Consider the following 12,055-nt stretch of genomic DNA (forward strand, 5'->3'; position numbering starts at 1 on the left):
GTGCTTGAACGCTGCTGCGGCGCTCTCGAACCCATTTTTGGCAGACACGCTGCAGTGGGGGGACTGTTATGTTGGGCGCATACGTCCCCCCCCCGTTCGGTTCGGTTGCATAGTTTAACCGGCATTTTGCGTTGGATTTTTCTGCTTCCGTCCGTTTCTTTACAGGGCTCAGTAATTATCGGTGAAATGAGCACGGAACTGTAACCGGACAGGGCCAGCAGCACTGACGGTGACGAAACCGGAACCTGCTATCGGAGTGGAGTCCTTCATCGATGGAGAAACTACTTGCCTGAAAGAATGGTGCAACACGGCAAACCTTTTGCAGCCGAAACGCGTATCTCGGTTTTCCATTTCGATGTTTCGCGACTGGTGACTTACGTACGTTAGTGTAAAACTTCAAAAATCGATAGTTCTTAGAAGAAATGAGGGGAGACTTTTTTCGATGACTCTACACCAACGAATTAGCATGGACAGTGTGGCCCTAAGGCCCTAAGGCCGCACCATCCTGAACACAGGAGTGAGCCAAACTTTTAACTCGTAGTGAACCGTAAACCGTATTTAAATGAACACTGAGTGCGGCCTGAGCGACGACGCAAGCGGCAGATTAGGATTAAAGAAAATAGTTTTAAAACGAAAGGAAACTGTATAATGTTCTTGTACCACTAATGCAATCCAGAACCAAAAAATATGAATCACAACACTCAGTATTTACGCCTCGACGGGGACGCGTGGAAAATACGAACGAATTATACTTAGCACTAAACGCATAGCCTCTAACCAGTACTTAAAGTGAGTGAGAATGCGCCGTTCTCCATGAGTCGCGTGTAGTAATGTCTGCTCTTGTACGAGGCGAGTTGGGAGGTGGTCCTGCGCGAGAAAATAAGGGTCTAGGGTCTAAGTTTCGGTGTTTCTACTCTACTCGGATAACCAGGCTTAAGCGGTAGTCTTTTACTTAACAAACATAACAATCCGAGCATAATTACGCATTCTGTGTGAGCAATCTCATTGTTAGGTGTTTTAAGGATCGCGTGTACACTGTGTTCCGTACGTTTATCTTCGTAATTATTATCATTAATATTATGTGTAACACAAGCTGCAATAATCGCTCTCTAATCTACGTTCGATGATGTTAACTTTTGAAGTTTAATTGTCCCCACAGTGCACTCACTTTTGTATGACTGTAACATTTATAGTACCTCCTTAGCAGTAAATAAACCGTACGCGTGGATTCGAGCGGCTCAGCAAACCTCTTCCTGGATCTTCCGGACCACAATTCACCGCGAGCCAGCAGCAATTGACGGTTGCAATAAAGCGAAACGAAGAAATTATTCTTGCTCCGGTTGAGCAATCGGAAGATGGTACCCCCAAAAAGCACACAATAAATATCAGAGTTGAATTGTAACCCACTTATCGGAGCGTTACGTTTAATCTTCCATATACGAGTATATAAAAGAAAGTCGTTTTAGTTACACTATTTACTACTCAAGAACGGCAGATTGGAACCAGGAGACGGACATAGGATTTCTCCGACTCATTTCTCGATTATTCGGTGATTCAGAGGATCGGAGTTCCTGGTGATGTATACCATCGGCTTCTCTTCTCGCTTCCCTTTGCTCCTTCGTTCCAAACAAACGGGACTCCCGGTGCCGTATTCGATCGGCTTCCCTTCTCGCTTTCGGTCCAGGCCGAAAAAAAATTAGAAAAAATCCGAAATATGACTAGGGGACCAGGAGCGACTGCTAGGTAGCACCAGTGACTTGCACGCAACATTTTGTGGCCCTGATGGACGAAGCCGACCGAGAGACCGCCGGCGATGGTAAACAGGGACCCTACCTATCGCGCTCAGCAACACCGGAGCTGTTTCCGCACATTTTCAGCTAGCCGCGTCCGAAGCGCGTCAGAGGACCCTCTGCGTTGTTTGTTCTTTTGCCTGATAATAAAACAAAAATTGTAGATTCGATTAAAGAATCATTACAATACTAAATATTTTTATTTGCCCCAATCCTAATAAAACTATTAACGTGATAAAATTCAAAATCTGCCTTTTCTCTGATCTCTGAGGCGGAACAAAGTTTGTCGGGTCAGCTAGTCCGGTTATAAAATTACATATCACAAACGTCACTTCCGTTCGGTTCGGATTACAGGGGTTGTTGGCCTTACAAGGATTTGTATGCTCACAATGTGCTGGATTCTTGTTCCAAGGTTGGTGTTTGCTTTTAAGAGAAAAAGAGCGTTTCGAAAAAACTTATAACTAAGCACTAGGCCGTCTCATTGGAGCCTTCCATGTAACTTTCGTTTGTTCCTGATAACGCATTCGTGTTTAGTAATCCGACTTCCAAGCAGAACATTTGTGATTGTCGGTGATTTACGGTGTCTCTCTTTGCTGTGGCCTTGCTTGAATGGGGCATTTGGCGAAAGTGGCATCTTCGCGAAATTCTACCCACTAGTCTTTTTTACATGGCGAGTCATACACGACGGTCAGCTGGACCTTAACTAGAACTTAACTAGAAATGGTTGAAGTATGATGAAAAAGAATTTGTCATATTTCTACTACACCATTCCATTTGTATTGTTCAGCGAGCAGTGACAGCAACAACAATTCACCCTTCGGGTACGCAAACTCAGCCATATTAAACTTACTTGCGGCCCACAAAAGCAAACATCGTGCATTTATGAATAATGAAAAAAGCCATTTCGACTCAAACGCTCGTGGCTTAGCGCGAAGTACGAAGGGGCGGTACGGGAGCACCGGGCTGAGCCCCGAAGGGCCACGACACCGATACGCCGAACTGTTTTCCGATTCATTGCCCGTGAAAACGATTGCCGCTCGAAGGCGTCGACGGGATCGGAATGAATATTAATGTCTAGGACATCATCATCAGGACTACCAGGGTTAACCAGGCTGTCTGTTTTACTACTTGTCGTCGTCGGCGTTAGGTTCCGCCATTACCGCCGGACCATTTCGAGGGTCCTCTCGTGCGACTGCGAATGAGAACTTTATATTATTTCTTCGCACACAAATCATCGGTAATGGTTTTGCTGCTCATTATCATTCGAACCCTGGCCTCTACCTCCCCGCGGAGACCGGCAGCAGACGTATGATGGCGCACAACACGGTGACGGTAAAAAGTAGACAGAACCAGAATATGTTCAGAATATCCTTTGCGGCGGCGACACAGGATTTGATCGGTGGCGGGCAGGGTAAATATTTGATAGCAAACCAAAACGATCCACCCTCGTCGGGGGTGTAAATACCAGCCGACAGCCAACGCGCAGAACAGTCGTCTTTGACGGGTTAGTCTGCCGTCGCGTGCAGTTCGTGCTTTGAAGTCGAACAGGACTTTGGTGGTGGTGGGGCTGAATTTTAATAAGTGTGTATTTCAGTGCGAATCTAGCTGACAGTTCGAATAAACCGAATAGCTCCTTGGTACACGATGCTAAAGGACCGCAAACTGTGGACCATCTCCGCCGGAAGCTCCCATTCCCGATCTCGGCAGCAACCACGGTACAGCTTCAAGAACGAGCTCTTTCAGCTGTTCAGCTCAATCACCGCGCATTGTTACCGCCAGTTGGCGCAGGCGAATCGCAGCATTTGGGAGCGCCTGTTCTGGCTCCTGGTGCTGATCCTGGAAGTGGCCACCCTCGTCAGCATGACCCTGTCGGCGTGGAACAAGTTTAATGCCAACCCGCTGATCACCACGCTCTACGATACGATCTATCCCATCGGAAACGTGCCCTTCCCGGGGATCTCGCTGTGCAGCAACAACCGCATTTCGCGTTCCGCCGCCGTACTCTACGCCCGCAGCCTGGCGCAGCGCGACGCCGAGCAGCGCAACGAGAGCTACTTTCTCGAGCAGATCGCGCTACTCGGCAAGCTGTACGATTTCGACTTCGAGAATCTGCACCAGATGACCAAGTTTCAGGAGTTTCTCGATCGGCACGATGTGAGCAACGCCACCGGCATGTACAACGCTCTCGACACGCTCAGCAAGGTAAAGAGACCAAGGGAGGGGGCAGAGGTTACAGCTGCGTGGCTAACTGTGGCCCTTCCTTTAAGCTGTCGCCCCGCTGCGAGGATATGCTTCTGCGCTGCTTCTGGAAAAGCATTGAGTTGCCTTGTATGCTCCGGAACGACATGATTGAAGTGCGGCGCACGCAGTACGGCTTTTGCTGTACGTTCAACTTCGTTGGGCACAACGAGGACAGTGAGTAAGTGTCTCCCGAGGTGAAGATGTCCAGCGATCTAGAGTTGGTCTGGTTCACGCTGCAGCTTGACCGCAACTTCTTTCTAGTTGTAAACCTTCTCCGTCCTAAGTGTTGTTCTTAAGGCCCACTTGGGCTCATTATTACCAGATATTATCCTTTTCTTGAAGTTCATTTAGTTAGTTTATTGTGCCGATTTTTGTTTATTCACTAATAAACTTTTGAGTCTGAGAAAATTTTGAGTTTCGTGTCCATGCACTTTTAAAGTAAGAACTAAGCACAATTTGTAATTACAATGTAGAAAGAGTTTTAGTTTCGCTATTTTTACTACTACAATAGACCTAGTCACCGATAAGGTGCAGTTAATAAACATACCTTCGCCACAGTGGAACAGGGACCAAATCCGACCAAGTTAAGCACCGCAAACTAGTAACCCTTCCGGGCTGTCGTGTCGTTTCTCTTCGGTTTCTATCCGTCAGAATTCATCCGCCACCGTACCACTTGGACGTAGGCGGACCGGAAATGGGGCTCGTAGTGCTGCTGAATGGGTCCACTAATGACTATTTCTACAACTTGTTCAACAACATCGGATTCAATGTACGAAGTATTTCCAACGCGCAAAAACGCGACTTAACCCGAAACCGTGGCCCCGGGCCGGGCGCCTGTAAAACGTGGGCAGGAACCCTCCCCAAAACCCCTGCCACCCAGACGAGTGGGGAGTTGATGCGCTTTCTATTACTTTCCGGGCCGCCGGTTGCGTGGTTTCGCCACAGCTTCAAATTTTCAACCCCAACGAAGTGCCGGACATCACCGCGGGCGGAGTGAGCGAACAGTTTATCCAGCTCGGCATGGAAACCTTCGTCCGCGTGGATGCCATCACCATCTACAGCGAGCCGGACGTGCGGCGCTACTCGAGACAGAAGGTAATGCATCGAGCCCCGAACCGGGGCGCCGAACCACATGCACCCGGGCATGCGAGCGTCAGGTAATTAATTCATTTCGAAATGCTTCACGGTGACCACTTGGTTGCGAAACGCCCAGGAAGCGCGCATGGAAGGTATTTTTCGCGTACCCAGAACGCGCATCTCGCTCCGCTCGGTGAAGGACCCACAGCGCGACGAAATGCCGCGGACAGAATGTACCGTGGATCGGGTTGGAATTTGGCTATCAACAAATTCTGTAATCGCCCTTCAATCAGGCACCGGGTGAATCGAATGCAATGAAGTGCCTTCGTGATGTGGCCCGCCGGTTCCGCTTGGAATTTGGACTGATTTTGCGCGACGGACGGATTATTGCCAGATATTGGTGCTACGACCGGTGTGGTCCAATACGGATTAGCAAAATACCTAATGGTCGATCCATGATTACACGTTGGAGTAAGAATCTGTTCAGCCGTACCCGTTACCATGACGGGAATGTATTCATTTGAGTATTGCCTAATGTTAAGGTAGTTTTCAAACAAACATAATATTCTCTCTTTTCCGCACAGTATCTTTAATATTGTGAACAAATATTCCCGTTTTGGGAAAGTCCTGCGAAAGGAGACTTTTGTTTTGGGAAGGAAAGTCCTAGAAAAGTATTAAATATCACATTTTCTGGAAATGTATTTTTAATAATCCCACAATTTGGACGAAATCGACATAAAATTACTGTGCGGGTTCTTATATTATCGAACTTAACGACCCCGGACTTAACCATTACTAAATGCAAGAAAATGCACAAACCCAGTTTAGACAGCCAGAGGCCCAATTTGCATAGTTCGTTCGTCTCGATAGAAAAATGGAGCAAATTATAGTATGGCTCTTCCTATCGTTCATTATTAATCCGCAGAAGATTAGCACGAATACCCCAATTTGAAATTTATTGTACTGTTTACAGCGTAAGCAGAATTTGTAAACTTTCTTTATTACGGGTCACGTTGGGAGCGTAAGCAAATCGTTAGCAAGTCGCTCGCAGAGTCCACAACGAGTGGATTGAAACAATTTCAACTTTTACACAGAGAACAGACAGCTGGGTCCGCTGGTGTCATGACGTTCTCCTTTTTTCGTTCCCCTGCTACCTATCGTCCGCTCGAGTTGCTCCGTCTAGAACGTTGCAAACCACATCGTTACAAGGGGAAAGTACCACTTACGGGTTACCTACCGAAACAGTGAACCCTCGAGGACGGGGGCCAGCCGAGCGAGAGTGCTGAACGCAAAACTAAAACCACAGAACAATATTTATGTACCGTACGCCGGACACATGTAGAGTAACTGGAAGCCCTGGCCTTGCACCGTGCCATTTCAAAACCAGATGGCACCGAACCGATCTCCATCGTCGCGCCCCGGTCGTCCTGTGGAAACGTAGCGGAACTTCCACGGGAATCCTCCTAATATGTGTTGCTAATTTTCTGTCGACCACCAAAAAGCGGCGGCTACAGAGCGAGTTTCGGCTTTGGTCTCCCACTCCGCAGCGCCAGTGTGTGTTCCGGGACGAGGTGCACAAGTACGGGGCCAACTACGGGCGCAGCAACTGCGTGGCCGCCTGCCGCATCCGCAGCGTGCAGGCCCTGTGCGAGTGCGTCCCGTTCTTCCTGCCCATGGCCCGTGGCCCCGCGGGTAGCAACTCGGTAACGATCTGCAATTTGCAGCACATCGCCTGCCTGAACAAGTACAAAAGTAAGTATGGCCCCACGGACCCCGTTAATTATCCTCGAGCCGCCCGAGACCCGTTGAGGGTTGTGATTTTTGTGTTTAACATTATCTCCCCTCTCCTGCATTTATTGGCGTGTTTGGGGACTGCGGCACTTTCACATACTTAAAACATGGCCCCGGCGCCAGTCAAATGGTCCACGGTGATAACGGAGCTCGTGCAGATAGCGGGCCTGGAGAAGGAGATGGAGGAGTCGCTGTACTGCCCCGAGTGTCTGCCGGCGTGCTCGGACAGCAAGTACGAGACCAGAGCATCGTCCCTGCCGCTCATACCGACGCACCGGGATGGGTTCGGCGTGATGGCCGGCATCACCGACGTGCGCGATGTGGGCCTGGTACGCATCTTCTTCGGCTGGTCGGAAACGTGGCTGTACAAGCAGAGCGTCGCCTACTACTGGTTCGAGATGCTCAGCAACTTTGGCGGCATGTTCGGCATCATCGGCGGCATGTCGCTGGTAACGCTGGTGGAGTGTGTTTACTTTGTCGGCCGGCAGCTGGCGCTCGTGGTGGCGGGCCACGCGCGGACTGCCCGAGCCCGAGTCCACCATCAGCAACGCACTCTTCCGCTGCTGCAGTAACACTAATGACTGGCCACCGAAAACCCACCAATCCTTCGATTATTAGCGGCACTTGCAACAGCCAACACCGGAAGCTGCAGGATCGGTAAGAAGTGATCAATCGTTTAGCGAGGGCCATGGACGTTCAATGTTCAATGTAAAAATGTTTAACAGAACACCAGAACAAAGTACTGGTTTGTTATTTTTCCAAAGCAAAGCAAATTTATGAACAACTATCGAAAGTGTATAAGAACTTTTCGCCTTCAATTAGGGGGTTAACGACCTGTTAACCCTGATTTCTGATTTTAAACGTGGTCAACTCATTGAGCAGTATAACCAATATTTTGGCTGATGTTTTGGGTTTCTGGAAAACGGATGTCTTATTCGCTAAAAATGGAACAATGCACAATGCAGGTCACAAGGGTAATTGGAAAATGTTCGAATTGTTGGAGTATCCACCGTATTTACTAGATTTGGGCCCTAGCGACTTCCATCTATTTTCAGACCCAAAAAAAATCATGCGTGAAAAGCGTTTTTCATCAAATGATGACCTCATAACAGCCATGGAAGCGTATTTTGAAGGCGTTCCAGTCTCATAGAATCAAGTACATTGATGTTCACGGAGGCTATACTAAATAATAAAGTGAATTTCAAATCATTAAAATATGTTTTTCTTATTGAGGGATAAAACTTATTGAACAACCTAGTAGTTGAGCTAACTTTGGGCTGTGAGCTGAGAATAGCATATTGCTGCAGCTTGACTTAAAAACCACAACCATGTACGACAATGAAGGCGAACCGGAAATGTGAGGCGCACCATGGAATTGCACCAGAGTGCAATCTAAATTGAAGTGCTTGTAATAAAGCTCGACTCTGGTTCCATAACTCGGGTCTTACAAGGACTTGTGCTTATGCGAATCCGTTGAATTCTTATTGTCCGAAGAGCATAGTCGTATTAGCCTCACGGTGAAATTTTTCACATAAGTTGATACTCCGTCAATGTTCGAACTGACGCCTGAAGCCAACTGTGTGCTTGAATGTCCTCAAAGTTGAAAAAAAGAATTACAAATAAAATCGTTGATGAACCACGAAAACACTACTCCCATCTCTTGTGTTTTCCAACACAAACTTACCCTTACAGCATCATATTTTGCCCCCGTGACCCACAGCACGGTGCATAAGACAATTATTAGACTCGCACCGACTCGTGCCAGCTGCACGTGTAAATCACAAAACATGTTCATTGTAGTTCACAGTGTAGTACATCACGGCCGGTGGTTCCTGTTCGCTCTCTCGGGGGGAGGGCACTACCAACTATCAGAATCAGCAGCCACTGGTTGCCGGCGCTGACCGGTCGGAGAAATGATTAAAACTTTCCGAAACACGCGCAGGACGTGAGCACGTGTGCCGCGCCATTTGTTGCATGTGACTTCGTTCGCACGTCGCCCTCTTGCTCGAAGGACGAATGCTAATGAGTGGGTTTTACACAGCGCCGGATGGCGGTTTATTCTTGGGTAACGGAGCACCGACGAAGGTATGGTTGCGTTGCGCCGATCACGTGGCGTCCCTCGCGGCGCTCCTACTGTTCGGCTGCCTCAAGGAGCGACAGGATGTTGCCGGTCGGTTGGCACGGCTTCCGGAGTTCGTTGCCCCGCGTGTGGATGATTTTCTTGGCCGCCCACTTGGAGTCCTCCTTCAGCGGGCACATGCTGTACCGCAACCGGTCGTCCGCGTCGCCCGTTTCCTTGAGGTTATACCAGAACGCGGCGTGGCCCTTCCGCGGCCGAATACTCACGCGCAGCCGCGGAAATATAAGCCTACCGCCCTCCTCGACGTCACTCATCTGTGGACCGAGGCGGAGGCGGTTTAGCGAAGGAGGAACTCCCGCGAAAGCCGATGCTTCCGGTACTTACGAAGAAGAACACCGTCGCTAGCCGATCGCCGGCGTACGCAAACTTGTGGCGCTCCTCCGGTGTCCTGAGCGCGTCGATATCGCTCGTCCGGAACGCGCCCGCTTCGTTGTAGATCACTTTCATCGCCTCGGCCGTCTCGCAACTCAACCCGGTCATCCTTTCGATGCGCCGCGTTAACCGCTCCACCACGCTGTGATCTCGGTCGTGGAGCGTGAACGTCTGGTGGTTGTCGTAGTACACCGGCAGCCAGCTATCGTTCGTCACTCCCGACTGCTTGACGTACGGCTCGCCCAGTTCCTTCAGCTTGGCGATCTCGCTGTCGTGAATCACGTCGTGGAAAATGCCGACAAACGGCTCCGAACTGAGCAGTTCCACCTTGTACGGCCCGATTACGCTGTGCAGGTTGCGGGCATCGTACCAGCAGACCAGCTGGCTGGTGATCACGACCGGCCTCTCGTACGTACCGAGGCACAGCTCCCGGTACGGGTCGAACCGGATCTTCACGGTGGTGGGAGCCCCGTCTTCGGCGGTGTCCTGTGAGGCCGACTGGCCAAGGAACAGCCCCAGCAGCAGCCACGTCCAGCCCACAGCACTCGATAGATCCATTGTGAAGTGAAGTGCCCCAAAAATTGAAACTGACTGACTTCGCAGCCCCGAATACCTGACGTGTCCCTCGGGCGCGGTTGTCGGCCCGAAGCCACGCAGTTGATCAAACATTGTTCGACACATACACGAAGACATTCCCGGATCAGCGCGGCGAACCCTAAAATCGGAACACCCGGCGGCTCGGAGGCTCACAGAGTTCCCGAAGGTGCTACACTTACCTTTGAAGAAATTCTCATTACAACGACGAGCTGTTTGTGTGGGTGCTCTGTACGCGCTAATGGCGCGAGGTTCAACACTTCAAAAACAGGGCCCTGCACAATGGGCGCACAATGGAAATGAGTTGAAAGCAAACACTTCAAGCACACTTTTGCATGCCGCTCCACAGTGCTCGGTGTAATGATTACGTCGATGCACCGGGGCGACGGTGCCCCCGGTTTTCAATTTCCATTGTCACACCCCCGCGAAACAGCACCTGTTCTGCCTCAGCCCACCAGATGTCACCGTCGAACCAATATAAATTCCAATCGAATCCTGTGCAAACGCCCTGGACCCAGCCCGGCCTGGAGGGCGCCCTGATTAAAAGGTCAGCTGGCGGCGCACGTGAGCTAACACGGGGTCCCCAGGATTATCGTTGATTTGTTGGTGGAAATGGTGGAAAAATTCCAGGCTGGCGCAACTATTGTGCATCCGCGGCCGATTCGGGGGATTGGAATTGATCGATTTCGCCGAGTGCATTTGAATTCGTGTGGTTCACCCCCCGTGCCGCAACAACAAGGAGAGCGACAAAGGAGCACAATGGCTGAGTCCTGGGGGGTTGATGTTTTCACCCCTTTTTTATGAATATCTGATCCGCTCCCGATTATTACTTGTTTGGTTTATTTTCCGAAGGTCCTGACGCTCAACGAATCCTGGTTCTTGACCGTCTGCTGTGTGGGGACGATGGCCTGACGTGCTAAGCGATTGATAGAGCGCGGATCTAACTAAATTCCAAATTCAGCTCGAATCGAAAAGCCTTTTCCCGGACCTTTTTTTATGCGTTGATATGGCGACGGACTGTTTGACTACTACGTGGATTGAAAAATTGACCAGCCACACTCTGGCTACATTTCACGTAATTTCGGATCGTCGTGATTATTGAGCTTACAGTAGCTTGCCATATCGTTGATTTTAGACCAGAGACGAGGGCCTTGAGTGGAGTAGAAAGAATGCATTTTTGTGGGCAAATGGAACACTGGAGCCAATACTCGAAAGTGAGCTCTAAGTGGCGTTTGAATGAGTCACTGTAGAATGTGAATTGAAGTAGAAGCAAAAAGTACATTACAGGATGGAAACGAGACATTTTAGTTCCACCTCCTGGAGCTCTCATAGTAAATTTCCTTCAACATTCTCGGGAGGCGACAAATGAAATGGCATGAGTTGTTCTGCGATTTAAGAAGCCATGCTCTGTGTTCTTCAAATTTAGGTATTCAAACAAAACAATGATCTGCGATGCTCAAAATTCTCCGTCAAGACTCTACACAGCAGCAACGTTGTAGTGAAATGATAAAATGGCGCTAGGTAAAGTATTGTCAACAGGAACTCGATGTTGACGAAAAACAGGCTTTTTTGCCAACCTCACCATTTCTCAGCTCATGCAGGCTCCGGGACCGGGAGAGACGCGTGAAATGCACACCTCCACCAGGAGTGGTACACGCGTGGGCGCCGAACTAGAATGAAGCGAACGGAAGCATAACTGTGCCCGGGTGGTGAAATGAAAACTGGCGGATAAAAATGCATGAAATATTTAGTCGTTATGAAATCCAATCATAACGATAAATGTACTTTCAATAAATTGTTTTCCCACCGCGTGGCGTGGCATGGGTCAAGGGTCGATCGAGGCGCCACTCTCTCTCTGGAAGACTGTTCGGCGATAGGAACGCGGGTTTTGAGGAGTTCAAAGCATTCCGGGGCAAGTGATTGGGACCAGACCAAACGCTGGCCGGGCTGGCTGGCTTCACTCTGCGGGCGGCGCTTTTGTTTTTATCAGCATTCAACATTTTTTAACTTTTGTTTCCAGCTCACCCTCGCTCACATAACCTGATACGCG

At 49.5% G+C, this 12,055-nt stretch overlaps 2 protein-coding genes across 2 annotated transcripts; one reads left to right on the forward strand and one right to left on the reverse strand.

Moving 5' to 3' along the window:
* Positions 1 to 3,434: 3,434 nt before the first annotated feature.
* Positions 3,435 to 7,471, forward strand: LOC131207372 (pickpocket protein 28). Its single transcript, XM_058199983.1, has 6 exons — positions 3,435 to 3,992; positions 4,058 to 4,209; positions 4,683 to 4,807; positions 4,924 to 5,126; positions 6,656 to 6,860; positions 7,023 to 7,471. Exons 1-6 carry the CDS (start codon positions 3,435 to 3,437, stop codon positions 7,469 to 7,471), a joined length of 1,692 nt encoding a protein of 563 aa, XP_058055966.1.
* Positions 7,472 to 9,029: 1,558 nt separating this feature from the next.
* On the reverse strand, positions 9,030 to 9,969 carry LOC131207373 (prolyl 4-hydroxylase subunit alpha-1-like). Its single transcript, XM_058199984.1, has 2 exons — positions 9,364 to 9,969; positions 9,030 to 9,293 (listed from the first exon to the last, which is right to left on the reverse strand). The coding sequence occupies exons 1-2, from the start codon at positions 9,967 to 9,969 to the stop codon at positions 9,030 to 9,032; spliced, it is 870 nt and encodes a 289-aa protein (XP_058055967.1).
* Between the last annotated feature and the right edge of the window lie 2,086 nt (positions 9,970 to 12,055).

The sequence above is a fragment of the Anopheles bellator genome, chromosome 2 (assembly GCF_943735745.2).
Source record: "Anopheles bellator chromosome 2, idAnoBellAS_SP24_06.2, whole genome shotgun sequence".
Classification (NCBI taxonomy): domain Eukaryota; kingdom Metazoa; phylum Arthropoda; class Insecta; order Diptera; family Culicidae; genus Anopheles; species Anopheles bellator.

Bases quoted from the DNA above. Each gene is read 5' to 3' on its own strand.
- LOC131207372 (XM_058199983.1), top strand. From the start codon at position 3,435: ATGCTAAAGGACCGCAAACTGTGGACCATCTCCGCCGGAAGCTCCCAT. The intron at 3,993-4,057 runs GTAAAGAGACCA...CCTTCCTTTAAG, and splicing joins CTCTCGACACGCTCAGCAAG to CTGTCGCCCCGCTGCGAGGA. The intron at 4,210-4,682 runs GTAAGTGTCTCC...TCTATCCGTCAG, and splicing joins GGGCACAACGAGGACAGTGA to AATTCATCCGCCACCGTACC.
- LOC131207373 (XM_058199984.1), bottom strand. From the start codon at position 9,969: ATGGATCTATCGAGTGCTGTGGGCTGGACGTGGCTGCTGCTGGGGCTG. The intron at 9,294-9,363 runs GTAAGTACCGGA...CTCGGTCCACAG, and splicing joins TAGCGACGGTGTTCTTCTTC to ATGAGTGACGTCGAGGAGGG.